Source organism: Nilaparvata lugens, chromosome 8 (assembly GCF_014356525.2).
Source record: "Nilaparvata lugens isolate BPH chromosome 8, ASM1435652v1, whole genome shotgun sequence".
Lineage (NCBI taxonomy): Eukaryota > Metazoa > Arthropoda > Insecta > Hemiptera > Delphacidae > Nilaparvata > Nilaparvata lugens.
In genome coordinates, this window is record NC_052511.1 from 22,395,412 (window position 1) to 22,415,013 (window position 19,602).

General features: G+C 33.7%; 2 protein-coding genes across 2 annotated transcripts in view; both read left to right on the plus strand.

Moving 5' to 3' along the window:
- LOC111044216 (disintegrin and metalloproteinase domain-containing protein 10) overlaps window positions 1-11,349 on the plus strand; it is a 134,493-nt gene extending 123,144 nt beyond the window's left edge. Inside the window, exons 12-15 of the mRNA XM_039434275.1 lie at window positions 204-439; window positions 2,461-2,645; window positions 3,664-3,756; window positions 5,889-11,349. Of these exons, the coding sequence (XP_039290209.1) occupies window positions 204-439; window positions 2,461-2,645; window positions 3,664-3,752 (510 nt within the window). The 3' untranslated portion in view covers window positions 3,753-3,756; window positions 5,889-11,349. The remainder of the gene's footprint in view (window positions 1-203; window positions 440-2,460; window positions 2,646-3,663; window positions 3,757-5,888) is intronic.
- A 5,699-nt stretch (window positions 11,350-17,048) lies between these two features.
- On the plus strand, window positions 17,049-19,602 carry LOC111044215 (DNA/RNA-binding protein KIN17). The gene has a single exon (XM_022329302.2). It carries the CDS (start codon window positions 17,338-17,340, stop codon window positions 18,505-18,507), a length of 1,170 nt encoding a protein of 389 aa, XP_022184994.1. The 5' UTR covers window positions 17,049-17,337; the 3' UTR covers window positions 18,508-19,602.

Here is a 19,602-nt window from a genome sequence, read left to right on the forward strand (position 1 = left end):
CGCACAGATGTGCTGTACAGAAGCTGGTGCTATGTTGAATTGGTACTCAACATAGGTTAAACCATAGGTACTTAATAGGTTAACATAAGTACCTTTTTCTTGTTACTGATTCATCCATAGTTCAAATCTTTACTTATTTCATTCAGAATATGATTGATAAATAGTATCGTACACTATCAATTGAGTTTTGTAATTGTTTGCAGGGCTACTGCGATGTGTTCTTCAAATGCCGGGCGGTGGACGCTGAGGGTCCACTGGCACGACTGAAGAACACACTGTTCAACAAGGAGACCCTGCTGACCGTCACCCAGTGGGTCACCGAGTACTGGTGGGCATGTCTGCTCATGGGCATCGCTTTCATCATTGTCATGGGCATTTTCATCAAGTGCTGTGCCGTGCACACGCCCTCTTCCAATCCTAAGAAGCCGCCTGCCAGAAGGTACATTCTTAGTAATCAATGTTTTAATTATTACATAAATTCATTCCTACAACAATAAAAGTCATTTTTATCATTTCAGGACCAAAAATATTTGTGTTTGCCAGTGTAGAAGAAACATAACCTTAGATGGAAATTACTGAGAAATGTATTATCACTTTAATAATTATTATTAAACATAACCTTTTTTTTCATAAATAGTTTTCAATCAAAATTCAGGAGTGGAATAGTGATGGCTATAAGCCTGTTTTCCATTCCCAATCATTTTATGATTATGTGTTTTTATTATTGAAGAATAATTCTTATCAATAAATGAAATTATATTTATGTATCACAAATTCACAAATGATAACTGTACATCTATTATCGAATTTCAAAATTAATGGAATGTAAAATTGATTGAGGTTTGTTGATAACTGAAAAAACCCACGAATAATTCATAATAATTAATAATTCATTCAAGAATTTTTATAGATTAAAATCAATTTGAAAAGAGAGACAACAATAAAATGAAGTTTACGCTTGTGTGTGTATAAGTAATGACTCGTATCCATTATCAAATACCAGTTGACAATGTTTGAATTGCTACTGAATGACGCACTGTGCTTATTGAGTGCGGTATATGACAATGACATGGTGGCTACAGTGGATCGGTCTTGCTGCTCCTGCCACTCTCAAGCACGCATGTCGACCCTCCGCCCGCACCCACAACCTACTATAGTTACATGGAGCGCAATTTATGTACGGTTATCAGGATAAAGTGCAGTTTAGTACTTCTTCGTTGAAACTGAGAATGGCAATAGCCAGCAAAGTAGTTTTCATCCGATTTTAAATAATTCCCCTGTCACCACAAAATTTAATATCAATTAGTATTCAGTGTTTTTGTAAGCAGTTGTAATAATATTTTTGTCTTGAGTTTGAAATAGATCTTTATCCATATTTACTTCAACCAATTTTTAATTATTTTTATTTTATTTTTTCAATTTTATCAATAATTTCAGATTCATTCTCAATCCATCAATAAAAAATAAAGTGAAAAAACCCAAAATTTATTTGAAAGAGATTAACTTGGAACTGAAAACGGTATTTTACAGGAACTTTGTATGAATTACCAGTATTGATGGTCTACGGGCCAAAGCGTCTGAGTGTAGGCCATTAAGCACTCAACCTCGTTGTTAAGTGGTAGAGTGGATAGAACTGTCCAAACTTCGCCACCTCAACAAATAAATAGTTATTTGTATATCTAGAGTGAAAAGTACAACTTTTTCTCCCTGTGGGAAAAAGCTTGAAGCCCGAGGCGAAGCCGAGGGCAACAATTTTCCTGAGGGAGAAAAAGTATTTTTCACTCGTGATGTACACAACATCTACATTTTTTATAGAAACTGCAAATCAAATAATTTTAATGACTTACGTTATTGGTGGCAATGTTTTCTAACAACATAACCTGAAATCTAAAACCTAAAAACCGTTCGTCTGATTGTCACTGCCGATTGCGCTATCTATCGGCAAAAGTTGTAACAATTATCAGCTGGGCGGCTATCAAAAATGGCTGACTCCAGATCACGCGTTTCAGATTTGAATTGCAGATGAAAACTATTTGTTGGCTGGTATTTTGAATAGAATAAAATATTTTAAAATATGTATAAATTTTTATCGTCTACTAAGTAGGTAATATCATACAAACATATATTTCATGAGTTGATCAAATTTCTGGTTGTGGTATTGAATTCAGTTGACTCAATGACAGACACCTCTATTATGCTTCCTCATCTGAGCTTAGACCTTCTAACATATTTTTCAAATGTAAGTTATTAAAATAGAGATGCTTCCCATGTTATTTAAATGGAGTCTCTTTTACGCTCTAGGGAGTTTTTCTCTTTTTTCATCCCGAGAGCGAAAAAGTGACACTTAAGTATTAAGTTCCAGGGAGTAAAGTAAGCACTTTAGACAGTAGCTGGAGGAAAAAATCATTCTATTCTGTCGCATAAATAGTAGGCCTGATTGTAATGGTTTGTGTTTTGCAGGTTTTCGGAGACGCTTCGCCACCCGATGCACACCCTTCGTCGCATGCGGTCGAGTGGAGGGGGTGGTGGAGGCGGTGGTGGGGGTAGGATGCCCATGGGAGGGGGGTCCACTAGACCTGGGCCCAGTCGGCCCGGCCCCGCCCATGGGTATGGCGAGGGGCGGGGACAGTACTATGTGCCCAAAGGTAATATTTTACATCAGAAAAATGAAATGCTACCAGACTCAGGAAATCTGGGTTAATCAATATCTAACCAAACCTAAACTAAGTTGAATCTTGAAACATATTACAATAATAAATATTATTACAGTGTAACTTGATTATTGCGGCCTCGGCCGTAGCGTCAACACGGATATAAAATCATTTATTTATAGGTCCCGCCAAACTATATGTAATTGAAATTGTCAAAACCTCGGATTTATCGTAAGTAAATTAAGACAATTGGCACGTAATAGCTCAACATCTCAACACGACGGAGAAAATATATTTTCCCGTGGGAACTGTTCTGTAGAAAACTGCAGACTTCTTTGTGCAGTAAGACTTCCTATGATAGTGCTTATAAGTTGTGAATTGTCGTTCCCATTTCCGTACTAGAACATTATGGCCTATGTTTGTTTATTTTGATTTTTAGACTTGAGTTTTCAGATAAGTTTCAGTTATACATACATACACGTCGGTTGACGTGTGAGGTTCTTTGAACCTTTGGATTCTTGAATCCGTCTCTTCTAAACATATACGTTCGAGTTTATGTACGTAATACATAAGTTAACATATATGTTATAAAAGTATGTATTTCCTAATTTACCTCGATTGAAAGAGTGTTTTCCATATGAAGACTATGTTTTTTCCTTGGGTTAAAAGTAAGATTTAGAAACCTCTTGAATAGTGTCACTCTGATATAGCGTCATTAAATGTGTGATCACCTTAAATGACGTTATAACCAACTTCCACTGTAGTTGATGAATGTAATTGTAAATGTACAGTATTACTTGATATACTTTCTGAAGCATTCTGTTCGCTTATCAATATTTGTTGGAAAAATTGATCTCCCTTGTTTGAATGTAATTGTTGAACATGTTAACCAGATTAGAAGACATTTTCTACATTTAAGGGATGAGATCAGAATTATTTATTGAATGAGCCAATATAAGACAGTTAATTTATTGAGTGAACAAAAAGTTCATTGATTGTATCATTTTTACAGCGACTGCTCCGCCTGCCAATAGACCAGACCTGTACGCAGGTGCCTACACTGACAGAAATGCATTCCACATGAGGCAACACAAAGTCTGACATGGTAATATCACATCATTCATCTATTTTTCAATCACAGAAGATTCTATATTCAATTCAATTCTTATCTCAACCTATTATATTTATTAAGTTATACTCATTCAATTTCTGAGATGCAACCATTCATTAATCAAGTACACAGTGGCATTATAAATTATTTCAATTAAAACTACTAGTACAGTATGTTAACAGTGCAAAATTTTATGTTAAAAAATTTTCCCAAAACCATTGTGATAGATTGCAAAAAGACAATTGATTTATTTTGTAAAACAAGTATTTGAAAACATTTATGAATTCTAAGATGAAGGTGATCAAGTCAATTAAATATTATGTACAAGTTAAAAGAAACTTTGAAATCATAGAAAACTACTCATTCATTTGAAGAGATATGTATTAAAAATAACTGTATAAAATTAAATCTTTAAAAGAGTGATTTGGACAATTTATTCATAGTTTTCTTGGTAGTTATAAAGTTTGAAAAAAATGAGTGTCATTTTTTTCATCCTCCGATAACATATTACAAGACAGAGACAAGCGGGAGGGGGGTGGTTGATTTTTACAGAGCTGAACAGCTTGTCATCCCCACCAAATGCCCTGTGATCGGTGCGGTCACATCGTCAATAATTGTTGTCGAGTTATAGAGCCAAAAACATGGCCGTCTCACTTGAGTCTCCCGCCAAGTGCTAGCTGCGTTGCGTAGCGGCATTCGTTTTTCTAGCAAAAGGCAATAGTTGAGCATGAATCCAACGAAGAATTATTCTAGTTCATGCAGACAACATTATAAGTGGTGATATTGTACGTGAATGGTGTCGGAAAATTGAAGACGTCAGATGAAATAACTTCCGGAAATGTGATCCATGACAACTCGGCCTTACAGTGCTGGTGCAACCAAACAGCTTTTCCAGCAAATTAAATGGGATAATTTCGATCACCCATCCCTCATACAAACCGGACTTGGCCGATAGTAACTTATACCTTTTCCCTAAGCTCAATGCATTACTATGAGGGTAGAGTTTACAAACTGAAGAGGACCTCCAAAACAACGTCATAGCCCACTTGAATTCATTTGGCGGCAGCATTTTATGAAGAGTGTTTTGTTAGGCTGGTCCACTGCAATGACAAATGCCTCAAACTTCACGGCAACTATGTTGAACAACAATCATAATTGTTAGTAAGTTTTAGTGAAATAAATTATTCTTTTATATACATTCGTCTTTTATTAATGGCATATGAGGTTGAAAATAATGATCCTCTTAATATTGCTTAGATTCACGAAATCTTTTATTTGAAAAAAATAGTGTACTTTTGGTCATGGGTATTTCAAAATTTTAAAATTGTTTATAAATAACGTCATAATAACGTCTTTATAAGAAATAGAATATACAATTTTTATAAATGTGTTGAGCGGGTTCTAGACGAGACGTATACAAGTCGCTTTCACTAGTCACTTGTACAAGTCACTTTTTGACTTACCAGCTTCTACTTACCTCGGAGGCGCTTGTGGACGTTCAGACGAATTATTAAGAAGTCACTTGTAAATGTCGGCTTTAAGGTAAAAAGGTTTCAAAACTTGTCACTAGGAGCGCTGTAGACTGACAAGAAGTGACTTGTCACTTGCCAGTGCGGCATTTACACCGGGGCAGTAACAGGCACTTGTGATCACGTGACCTCCTACAAGCGGGTAAAGTTGACAGTCTGAGTGCCGGTTGCACAACAGCCGGTTAAATTTTAACCGTGATTAATTCCACGAAAACCAATCAGAGAAGCCGTCTCTTCGAAAGCGCCTTCTCTGATTGGTTCCCGTGGAATTAATCTCGGTTAAAATTTAACCGGCTGTTGTGCAACCGGGCCGAAATGTGTTCAGAATGTGGCTGTCCCAGGGCTTGTTACTTACCTGAGGCTTGCTACTGTCCTATAACCTGGCTTGTTGGTGTTTAAACGAGGCGTGTAGCTAGCCGCCAGTAACAAGTGGCTAGCTACACGTCTCGTCTAGAGCCTCCTGTAATCTTTTTCGATAATTGAGAAAAAAAATTGAAATGAATATGAATCAGTGAATTGGTTTATAAACAGTCCATTATAATTGGCGTGGTTGATTTGTGTATTGTTGAGTTACTTAATGAATAATGTATTTTGCAGGTGAACCATAGCGTATAGCGATCTGTGAATAATCGTGCAGCCCACTCGTCATGTCTGCAGTGCAGTGCAGTGCTTTCCCTCTCCAACTAAAATTGACATAATTTGCTTTGAACTGGTAGCAATTTTCGACCCGACTTATTAAGATTTTCGGACGTGTCACAAAATTAGACATTTCGTTACATGACAGTGAAAGACCGTGAAAAATCTACAAATTGCGCTTGAATGAACAAAATAGTGCTGTAAAATGACAAAATCGCCACAAATTGTGCTCTCAAAAAAATTTACAAAGTGAGAATCTGTCGAACAAAATTAGTCTATTAAATTGTGAAGCATGGACCTGCCAATATTAGGTTATTTTCTATTATGGTTTAATTTTTAAGTGATGTATTTATTATTCTCGTTTAAGCGATTCGTTACTATTATAATTATCATATTACTTCAAGAACCTTCACTATTCAGAACTTTTCAGGTGATCTGGGTTTCATCTTTCACTTTTTTTATTAGAAAGTTATAATTCCAAGCTTTCTCTTCTTATTTTTCGTTATTCATCATTGCTTTTTTGTGGATGTTTTCATCATTTGTGTTCCAAACGAATGTGATGTATTAATTAGTCTTCATTTTATGCAGTTTTATTGTGTATATTGTCATCATTGTGATACTGTTATAACCAAGGTAACTGTAGTGGACACTTTGTCTTTATTACTAAACACGATCATTGTGAGATTGAACTCTTCTCATACTTGTGTACTATTCCTCTCTATAAAATCTTTTGAACTTTTTTATTTTAACTTGAGGTGGTGTGGTTGAAAAATTGTAGGCCAATGAAATTATTTGTCCAATTTTCTAAATGTTGATTATTATTACAAACATGTAAAGAAGTTCTTGAAATATTCAAAAGTTATAAGTTACAGATTTTCTAAAGTGTATTTTGTACGGTTTTCCATAGATTTTCTAGTTAATAAGCATCACATGAACCAATACATCATACAATAATTATGATAATACTCTTCAACATTTCTTATAATTATGTCATGAAGTTTTAAGATAATTTTCAGCGAAGTCCTCGCTCTTTATAGATGGCGTTTATAGAGAACTTATCTCTCATTTGCCTTGTGAATTATTATTCAAACTGTACGTTACAAAATGATATCAAGATAATTTTTATCACAATCATACTACACAGCCAGTCAAAAGAATGTGTTTTCTAGTCATCTCTGTTCGCCTTATTTTTTGTTACAAACATACTTTGATTTTCTGACTATGAAATAATTTTGTAAATATTTTTCCAAAGTTTTTGGTATTATGATTTGACATTTTTACAGTGAACTCTTCAAGTACAGTAGACTAGTTGAAGAAATTTTGATTTTTCAGGAAAACTGAACAATCGCAAACTATTTTTACTCTCTTTTACAACACTTATTTTCTGTTTTGAGAGCTCCTGGAAAAAATGTCTAAACAAAATCGTCTTTTAAATCATTCTCACACATCTATATATTTCTCTAAAAGTTCAACCTTTTTTTTGCCACTTTTAAAACAATCAAACAATACCTACAACTTTTATCTGTGATCATCCTTATTTGTGAATCTTATGTGTTATTATCATAATATCATTGTTTAAATACATAATAAACATTTTTAATCAATTGAGATTATATGTTCTAGAATTATTACAATTTATCAAGGCTTTTATCAATTTCATTATATTTTTTTATCGATGACATATTATTTTTATAGCATTTTAATTATTCAGATTAGTATTTTTTGTTGATCAGTGAAGGTTCTTGAAATATTATTCAGGTTTTTTGGCCAGTGTTACCCATTAGATAGTGGTTCTCTTCTATATTCTGATTATTTGTGTGATATAGTAAGAAATCACTTGATCTGTGATGATTAGCACCGTTATGAATCCTATTTTTCGCATTGCTCCAAGTCTTTTAAAGCTCTCAACATTTATGAAGAATATCCATTTTTACTTTTTCCATTTTTTATCCAAATATGGTCTAGTTTTTAATCTATTTCTCAGTAAAATTCTTTGTGATACTTGTTGAATTTACTTGCCTTAGTTACACCAATATTCTCTCCTCCATCTCGATAAAAATCTTATGCTGTAATTATTTTTCAGATTGATTGAGATTCAAATGAAACATCTTATTTTATACATTATAAAATCACAAGCTGCACCTATCTATTCATTAGTTTATAACTTCCAATTTGATTTATGTATTCTTAATAATCTTATAATTTTCAAAATTTTAGAAACCTATTGAATTCTTCCAATTAACATAATTACCTCATTTCAGGATTAAGTTTTGCCAATTTTTTGTTGGACATTTTATTCTCAATTAGTTGCATTGCATTGTACATAATAATTTTATCATCCTTTATATCAATATGTTGTAATTATAAATTATGTGTATTATGGTAACACTGGGCCAAACCTACTGAATTAGTCAAAACATTTCTAACTATATACAGTTATACTAGATTATTAGAAATTTTATCAATAATTATTTTATTCAATTTTTCTCTTTTAATTTTTGCCAAAGATATTGATGATTGTGTCTTTGTTTTATACTACTATTATCGAATATAAGTTATTTGTGTTAAGTTTAAGACTTGTGTTTTTTATTATAAAATGTACATTTAGGTTTTAGAGCCTGTTCACATGACAGCGATTTACGTTCGGTTGTCACGCGGTTGACAAACCGAGCGATTGCCAGGTATAGGGAAACACATGGTGCCGTACACATGCATCGCTCGGCTTTAGTAGTCGCCGGCGAATCGCGGCGGTTGTAGTCTCAGACTACAACCGCTCGGTTGTCGGGCGGCTCGATATACTAGAGCAGGCATGAGAGCTTACTCATGTCTTCAGTCAACCGAGCGGTTTCGATCAGAGCAGTAATATATGTTTAAGAGTAAGTAAATAGATTAAGATATTAAGATTGAGTACATAGATGTTGTACCTAGTAATTATTTATCATAACCGAGCGCAAATCGCTCATGAATCGCTGGCATGTGTACGAGGCTGGCAAACCGAGCGATTTGCCAATCGAGCGACAACCGAGAATAAATTACTGTCATGTGAACAAGCTCTAAGTTACACTACTCTGCTTACCATCCAATCTTTATGTTCAGTGCTCATTAAAGTTGATAACTTACTAATATTGATTGTACGATTCATTATAAGTTGGCAGTGCATGAAAGATTGTTGCTATCGTATACCGGTACGTTTCATTTTGACCTTGCTACTGCCAAGTTATTTTTGAATAAAAATTTGATGAAATTATGAGAAATTTATAAACATCCATAATTTTTATTTTTATTTTTTGTTGAACTCTGAATTCTTTCTCACTAACGCCGTTTGATATACTTCTTTAGTATGTATTTTCACATAATTTATCTGAGTCAACAATAACAAAATATGAAAACCAATACCGTACAAAATTCTGATTTGTCGTAATGTAACATTTTAGTTTTATTTCTTGTAACTTGAAAATTTGAAATGCGATTTTTTAAAGTGAATTCCTTCAATTAGTCCATTCAATAATAGTAAATATTGAGTATTGTTGATTTTTTCAACTGAACGTCCACAATAATAGTTTGAGTTCAAGATTATGATGTTGCAGAAAATCTTCTATGAAATAATTTCCATTTGACTGTTATCACATAGGCTATTGCAAATATGCTCATTTGACCGTTATCAAGTGTTAATGTCAATATTCGACGTTCCATGACCATAATAAACGAACAATAATTTCTCAGTACAGACTGGAGTAATTGTAAATGATAATGATCAAATTCAATTCGGTTCAGTAATTTAATTACGTTATTTCTTATGGTAGAATGTCATTATTATTGTATTATAGTTATACAATTTGAATATTCAGTTATTATTACATGATTCATACAGGTCAATAATTATTCCTCTCATAATTGACTTCATTGATGTTATAAATAACAATAACTATATTGATGTTGTGTTCCCATCACTTTTGTATTAACTGATTTCATGGAATTGTATTGCAACCCATGGCTTTGAAATCACTATAATATCAATCGCAATACTATATTCCATATTCAATTAATCAATCATTTTATAAGTTTCTGTGATTTATCATTCCATCAATATGATGAACTCTTTGGAAAAAAATATGATTCAGGATTAGCTCTGATCTATGAAGAATTTAAACGAAAATAATGAACTAGCCCCGTTATTAAACTAGAAAAATTTCGGATAAATCTTAAGAAAAATATTAAGGGAACAATTATACAGTGATAGATGAAGAAATCTTTTGTACAGATAGATTGTTTAGTAGAAACGAGAAAGCAAATTCTAGTTTCAAATTGAATATTTAATTTAAATCAAAATAAATTTTTGAATTTTGTGATGAGAAAGAGGAGCATTGCTAATATAAATGTCTGGAAAAGGTTTAAAATAAATTCGATTGTGTATAGTGAGGAAATAAATTGTATTTTAGTCATAATTCTTTCAAGATTTACCTCTCTTTTGGTTCGAAACCCACCTTGGAATGGTTTATATTTATCCCATTATGGTCATCATAATCATCTTCAAAATTTTGGTTTTGGGTTCTTACAAACTCAAGAATTCAACTTTTCGTCCATTTAACAAATTTAGGCTTCCTAATTTAAAAGGCTTGACTTTGAGTTTCTATAATTTTAAGATTTATTTGAAATTCAGAACCTAACAAATCTTATATCCAGTTGAACAATTAAATAATTGAGATTCGTCTAGATATAATCACTCGCTGGTGTTCTGGAACCCACATAGAATAATCCATTTATCATTCAATTAAAGTTGAACCCTATCCACAAAACTGATACCGTACTGACAGTGTTCTTGACAAGAGTCTCTTTCAATATTATCATTCTGTGTTTTCTGTAAATGATGATCCCTAATCCTTCCTAGATTTTCTTTTCTCTTATTGTGAAAAGAAATACCATTGATTCTCTCACATAAGACATTTTTTATTCTATCCTATGTTCTCCTCATGAATTCTTCAAGGTTTTTGGTGAATTATGCCTGAACAAATAAATACTTTCTCCTGAATAAACAAATGAAGTTTATGCTTGATATTTGTGGATGATTCCTAATAATATAAATAAACTATATTGGTGATATATTATAGTGTGGTGACATAACCAAGTTTTGAGTGTCTGTGTATAGTGTACCTCTGTTGATTGAAACCATATCACAACTGTAAAAGAATTATTATTATTATGGAAAATACTGTTATTGGCATATTTTATGACGTTATGTGTACATAGTGTATATCTATTTCTGCCATGTAATAATTGAAATGATTTTACATGATCTCTCAGATGTGGATAATTTACTGGAAGTTTATGATTTGTGCGAAGTAATGTATTATAAAAATGAATAAATTCTTGATAATGAATTGTACGGTACTCTTACTATTTATTAAAAGAAATGTCTTTCATAGTGCAGTGTTTCATTTGCTTGAAACAAGAATAGCGTATTCTCTTGAACTATAGGTAAGAAGAGAACGGTCGAGTCGCGCTTTTACTTTCAGTTTCAATCGATGCAGTGCTTAATTTCTAAAGTTTTAGGTGTGGGAACTCTTAAGCGGGATGCTCAGACTGGGGGGTCTGGAATACCCTCCCCCCAGGAAGGGGGAGTGACCGGGGCCCTCTCCCGGGAAAAAGTTTTGAAAATTATAACTGTAAACCCGCGTTTTAGGCCATCCAGACATAATGCTACAATTATTTTTATAAAAAAATGATATTTTAATGGTGATTACTTGTTAAAGTGCTTGATTATGATGTAAGAAAATAAAAACAAAATTTAAATTGAGTTCACCCTTTGCTCCAATAACATCTTGTTGACTACTTTCACTGACCATTTTGTTTGAAGCAATCAAGCTTACCAATATTACTTTTTTAATGAATGGTGAAATAAAAACAAATAAAGCCTTATTTACAATTTTATTGATATACAGTACAGTTGTAATAATACATATCTATATGTAAATAGATGTTTTTGAATATAACAGGTTGCTTGAACTACAAATTTGCATATTTTACAAGGAAAATTTGGCCTACCTTATGGGTAAAAAAAACAATATTTATACATTCAAAATAGACCAACTTCTTGCAAAATAAAAAGGAAGTGTTCAATTACACACAAAGTAAATGACACAAAGAAGTAACACGGTTTCATTTTTAAAATTTAATGAAAGTTTAAAAAGTTAAGGTTGGTTATTTCATCTACTTATTATGGCAATGTACGGTTTGTAGTCATTGTAATCTAATATTGTAAGGCAATGCCTAGTTGGTAAAATTTGTTAGAAGGTTGGACTGGACTATCTCGCTTTGTTTTCATTTTATGAAATCATTTGTGCGGAAGCGGGAAGTCAAGCATTGAATACATAAATTTTTATGCTCAATTTTTTTTTCAAAACATCCCGTACCAACTAATAGTTTCCGGAATTAAGTGAAATATATTTTTTTAGAAAGGTATGATATTTTATTATCTATTTATTATCAATTAAATACAAAAAATTAGTACTTTGTGTATTTTGTTTAAATAAAACTGAAGGCTTTCTTGTGGGTTACCCGTTACGGTGTAAAATTATTCGGACTCTTTTGCTCTATTATTTAAAAAGTGCGTGTTAGAGGATGCCATCGTGCTGAAACGCGATCGAGACTTAGCGTTCTATCTACAACGTGTTTGTGTTACATCACAGATAAAATAAGTAGTATACCATCCTAAGTAGTATAAGTACAGTAGTACTTCCTTTATGGTTACATTGAGGTCGATCACGTGCGCGGCCCAAACTGGTACAGTAGCTAAACACAGGCCTGACCGTTCTGTTCGTATCCTAAGGGTGCTCGCATAGTTAGGAGGTAGTACAGTAACTATATTACCCATGGTTGACCGAACGTAGTGAGGTCTATGTTTTAATTCGGATTTTCTTTTGTCTGTCTGTATGTTACGCAATTACCGGTACGGCCAAACACGTTGATAGAATTAGATGATATGTGGCAGGAATATTCCTTTTTCAACTGTGCGTCGATGTATACTAAAGGTTTTTTGAAATTTCGCATTTTAAGGAAAATATGAAAAGAAAAGGGATTCCTCCATACTCTTATATCACTATAAATTATATATATCATCTACTTTGAAGATAGGATTAATCAGACCACGGTATATATTTTTAATCTAAATACCTTTAATCAAACTATAGAATTATTCAAAATCAACCAGCTGACAAGTGGATTATTCATTGCATGCATTGCAAAGATGTCTGGCCGTGTCTATTTCTATAAGGTAGGGTTTCAATATTTTTTATGATAGTAGCCTACGTGCCCATCAGTATCGATATTCTCACATTTGAAAAACAAATTTAATAGATGATTGAAAATAAAATAAAAATGATTAAATGAACTAAATAAATAATGCTGAAGAAATTCTAATGTTCTATGAAATTATAATACTAAATTAAAATAGTTGAGAAATATTTTTATCAGATGGAAAGATTATCACGGAACTGCTAGAGCAGTCGACATCAGATACATCAGTGGATGAGAAAACTGCGTGAGGTCTACTGTTGACAGAACTACTAGTTAATATAGTTACTGTAGGAGGTGGAGGTACCTTGATATAACACAAAAACATTTTGCTGTGGCATAGCGCGAATATAACCCCGTTATATTATAGCGTTATAACCCCCCCCCATGAGCCCGAAAAAGAGGCCCAAGGCTTCGAAATTCAATATCCAAGATGCACTAAGTAAAATGACCTCGAAAGAATATTGTCCCCTGCTACTATATTGCTTGCTGAACGCTACAAACTATTAAACTAATTAGAATGATTTGTAATGTTGACTACATTTCCCCCGGCTGACTCATCCTAGGATGAGACCAGCAAACTCTCTTTGCTCGCCTGAGCTTGCCCCATCCCGTCAAAAGAGATTTATCAGGCTGAATTCAATCACGATTATGGTGATTAAGGAGAGCAGGGTTGCAAAAATCGTTATTTTTATAAGAATTCGGACTTATAAAATATAGGGAATTGGTTGAGATATTATGAAAATTATGGTATGAATGAACATGGAAAAGGCCAAAATATGCAGTGACTAATACCTCATTATTCACACAGTTTCTTAATTTTCTCAAGATAAAAATTATTCTTGAAAGCTTTTTACAGAGATTATCAATATGTGTGTCCCAACATAACTTACTGTCTAAATATATTCCTAAAAGCTTAACAGGTTTCAAACGTGAAGCATCTATATCAACTACAGGTTTTAGTGTGAACGTTATCTTTTCAGTTCTACTTTCATTCACAACCAGAGAGTTAGGCCAGTTTCACACGGCAGAGACCTCGCTCCTGGAAGATCATATTACGGAAGATCATATTTCATATTTTGCAGCTCTCCTGTACTTTCACATGGGGATCTTACAAATAAGCCGACAGATCTAACAACTACGCCGACGTTTGCTCAAAGTATGACTCATCACTTTTTCTCAAAGTCTAACTTCCTTTAAAATATAGACAGTAGTACTTCCTTTATGGTTACATTGAGGTCGATCACGTGCGCGGCCCAAACTGGTACAGTAGCTAAACACAGGCCTGACCGTTCTGTTCGTATCCTAAGGGTGCTCGCATAGTTAGGAGGTAGTACAGTAACTATATTACCCATGGTTGACCGAACGTAGTGAGGTCTATGTTTTAATTCGGATTTTCTTTTGTCTGTCTGTATGTTACGCAATTACCGGTACGGCCAAACACGTTGATAGAATTAGATGATATGTGGCAGGAATATTCCTTTTTCAACTGTGCGTCGATGTATACTAAAGGTTTTTTGAAATTTCGCATTTTAAGGAAAATATGAAAAGAAAAGGGATTCCTCCATACTCTTATATCACTATAAATTATATATATCATCTACTTTGAAGATAGGATTAATCAGACCACGGTATATATTTTTAATCTAAATACCTTTAATCAAACTATAGAATTATTCAAAATCAACCAGCTGACAAGTGGATTATTCATTGCATGCATTACAAAGATGTCTGGCCGTGTCTATTTCTATAAGGTAGGGTTTCAATATTTTTTATGATAGTAGCCTACGTGCCCATCAGTATCGATATTCTCACATTTGAAAAACAAATTTAATAGATGATTGAAAATAAAATAAAAATGATTAAATGAACTAAATAAATAATGCTGAAGAAATTCTAATGTTCTATGAAATTATAATACTAAATTAAAATAGTTGAGAAATATTTTTATCAGATGGAAAGATTATCACGGAACTGCTAGAGCAGTCGACATCAGATACATCAGTGGATGAGAAAACTGCGTGAGGTCTACTGTTGACAGAACTACTAGTTAATATAGTTACTGTAGGAGGTGGAGGTACCTTGATATAACACAAAAACATTTTGCTGTGGCATAGCGCGAATATAACCCCGTTATATTATAACGTTATAACCCCCCCCCCCCCATGAGCCCGAAAAAGAGGCCCAAGGCTTCGAAATTCAATATCCATGATGCACTAAGTAAAATGACCTCGAAAAAATATTGTCCCCTGCTACTATATTGCTTGCTGAACGCTACAAACTATTAAACTAATTAGAATGATTTGTAATGTTGACTACATTTCCCCCGGCTGACTCATCCTAGGATGAGACCAGCAAACTCTCTTTGCTCGCCTGAGCTTGCCCCATCCCGTCAAAAGAGATTTATCAGGCTGAATTCAATCACGATTATGGTGATTAAGGAGAGCAGGGTTGCAAAAATCGTTATTTTTATAAGAATTCGGACTTATAAAATATAGGGAATTGGTTGAGATATTATGAAAATTATGGTATGAATGAACATGGAAAAGGCCAAAATATGCAGTGACTAATACCTCATTATTCACACAGTTTCTTAATTTTCTCAAGATAAAAATTACTCTTGAAAGCTTTTTACAGAGATTATCAATATGTGTGTCCCAACATAACTTACTGTCTAAATATATTCCTAAAAGCTTAACAGGTTTCAAACGTGAAGCATCTATATCAACTACAGGTTTTAGTGTGAACGTTATCTTTTCAGTTCTACTTTCATTCACAACCAGAGAGTTAGCCTTATACCCGGTTTTAGCTTGTTCAAGTGAATGTGCCAAACAAAAGAATCCACTGGGAGATGATTACTCTCAGAGCAGAGGAGGGTCGTATCATCAGCATACAATACAGACAAATTAGACACATTAAAGTTTAAATTATTCACAAATATTAAGAATAGGAAAGGTCCTAAAACAGAGCCCTGTGGTACTCCAGTTACAACTCTCCTGTACTCAGAGGCCAAACCATTAAGACTGACCAATTGTAATCTATCGGACAAGTAACTTTTTATTTTACATAGAATTTCATGAGACACAACATCAAAAGCACTACTGAGATTAATGAGGCATGACCCCACAGCTTTTTTCTCCTCCAAAACCTTTCAAGACAGTCAACAATATTTTCAATTGCCATTGTAGTGGAATGTTCAGGTCTGAATCCGAATTGATTGTGGTAGAGTAAATTACTACTCATGAAATATTAATATAGCTGCTTTGTTAATATAGCCTCAATAATTTTGCTGAGTATGCATACTATGGTGATAGGTCTATAGCTATTAGGATCATATTTGTCACCCTTCTTGAAAATGGGTGTAACCTTGGCCAATTTCAAACATTCAGGAAAAACACCAACAAGCAATATAAGGTTAATGAGGTAAGTTATAAGTATTAAAAGCTCATCAATAACATTTTTAATAACAAAATTAGAAAAGCCATAGACATCCTCTTTTATCATTGTGTTCCATATAGTCCTAATGTAGAAATTGATACATCTTTCATGGTTCTTACCCAAAAACGACAACGGAGTGTCATTTTCAATAAATCTAATAACTAATAGTTATTTTCAAATTACATGAAAGGGAAACTATTTAGCATTTGAAATGAATATATTATGGTGATTTCACTTTGTAGCTGATACGATACAAAAATTTTGTCCGTGTTTTTCCGCGCTTCCCTATTATAGTTGATAAAATGTCCACTGGAGCGCTAAGGATTGACCCAAGTTTAGATTATTAGCCTCTCGTAGGCAATGGATATCGCACTGCTATCGATTACTGAAGCAATCGATAGTGATGATTCGATATAAAATAACAACAAACTTCTTTATTTTGAGGTTAATGTATAAAACGACTAAAAACATGCCTAAACCTAATAATTTTGAACAGGTTCATAGTTCTTCCAGTGACACAAACATTGATTGCAAATAAACTTTGTTTCACTAGGCAGTGATATTAAGAGTGAATAATGTGTTTAGAAATTTTGCCTACCAAGGACTAGCCAGTGCATACACAGACTTTCATTGAGGTATTTGTTTTATAATACTATAAAAACGTTTTTCAAAGTTTATCAACATGGGAAAACACGAAGTAGGAACACCAAAGTACATAGCCAACAAAATCAAAGCTAAAGGATTGCAAAAGTTGAGATGGTATTGTCAAATGTGTCAGAAACAATGTAGGGATGAGAATGGATTTAAATGTCACACTACCTCTGAATCACATCAGAGACAACTTCTCATATTTGCCGATAATGCAGACAAGTACATTGACGAGTTCTCCAAAGAGTTTGAGGAGGGTTATTTGGAGTTGCTGAGTCGACAGTTTGGAACCAAACGCGTACCCGCCAACCGTGTCTATCAAGATTACATTGCGGATCGCAATCATCTTCACATGAACTCAACCCAGTGGGAAACATTGACCGACTTTGTCAAGTGGTTAGGTCGGGAAGGGAAGTGTGTCGTGGACGAAACAGAGAAAGGCTGGTTTATTACTTACATTGATAGAAATCCAGAAACTATAGCTCTACAAGAAGCAATGGCTAGGAAGGAGAAGATGGATAAAGACGACCATGAAAGGTCGATGAAGATGTTGGAAAAGCAAATTGAACGAGGAAAAGATAAGTGTATCAACAAACCTGAAGCTACAGTCCTACTGCGGGAGTCCGAAGATGAGAAACTACAATTTGCCATGCCTGCAAAAAAGGACGAAAAAGTAAAATTTGTCCCCCTGAACAAACTGAAATTACCGGGACCGTCAACTAGTGGCATGAAGAGCAACGAATCACTCAAAGACAAAAAACCCGAGAAAAGGAAGCTTTCAGCTCTAGAGGAAATCAAACAAGAAGAGGAAGCTAAGAAAAAGATGCAAAAGTTCAAAGGGAGAGACGATTCATGGCTGAGTTTGAACATAGTTGTCAAAGTGATGACTCAGAGTCTAGGAGACAAATACTATAAACAGAAAGGCTACGTCAAGGATATAATCGACAGGTATGTAGCAGTCATTGTTATGCTAGATAGTAATCACAAACTAAAACTTGATCAGGAACATTTGGAAACTGTTATTCCAGCTATTGGAAAAAGAGTGAAGTTGCTAAAGGGAAAATACAAAAACTGTGTGGCTGAGATGCAGGGGTTGGATGTGGAAAAATTCTCAGTCAATGTTGTGATATGTGAGGGAAGTTTCAAAGGACAAACAGTGGATAATTTGCCTTATGAAAGTGTGAGCAAACTTTACAGTGCATAGCATAGGCTTAACTCCTTTAATACTCGAATACCTTTTTTTATTAATCAAAAACATTAACCCACTTATAGAAAAAGTAAACATAGAAATTCCGTATTAAAAAGTTGGCTCAACTCACACTTACGCGACTCAGGTCGAGAAGAAACTCGACTTTAGTCGAGAGCATGTGTTTTCAAATGGTGACAGTCGCGGAGACTAGAATCAACTGGTCTGAGTTTCACCATTTGGTCTCTTCTCGACCCGAGTCGCGTAAGTGTGAGTTCAACCTTAATGGGCATCTTCAAACCCAAATAAAACTAAATTTGATATTTGTGTGTGAGTAATGTCAAAATAGCTTACCGCTCTTTTTTATACATCTCTTCATATTTGTATGTGTAGCTCATAGTGCTAAAAGAAGTACAATCATTATACTCCACAGAAATTCCTTATCTAAGTACAGTAATATTCAAATAAGTACAACAGAATAGTGCAAAGAATGGTTCCAGCTTTGGGAAATGTATTAGTTTCCTTGATTCAATCAGGGATGCTGGCAGTGTACATTAATTAATAGACTATTTCGAATTTCAAAAGCATGAATTTTCTTTTTTTTAATATATCCAATTAGTAAAATACTTTTTTCAAAAGCAATAGGTAATAATCCTACTTGATATTAAAAAATTATCAACTAAATTAACTCTGTAAGGGTGGGTAAAAGAAAAGAAATGGTTTTTGAAAATAACGAATCAATAAATTATTTATTACGAATTAGAATTTATTACGAAATAGATGTCATGTATGACAACTCCTGAGCTACTTCTTCAACTAGAATGCCAACTCCCATCTACTTTCAATTGGAATTTAAATTAAAAATTAATGACACTACATCATCTTTTATGCCTCAACTAGAAATTCAATTGAATGTTCCAACAAAGCCTGACAATTTTCAAGATTTAATAACCGAAGTTTCCTTATACATAATCTAGGTATAATAAATAATTAATAGAGACGTATCTTGCCTTCTTTAGATATTTTATAGAACCTTCAACCAAATTCAGATAAGCTAAATTTCTTAATGTGATTGATGTTTTCATGTAAATAAACATACACTACCATTTTAAA

Bases quoted from the DNA above. Each gene is read 5' to 3' on its own strand.
- LOC111044215 (XM_022329302.2), top strand. From the start codon at position 17,338: ATGGGAAAACACGAAGTAGGAACACCAAAGTACATAGCCAACAAAATC.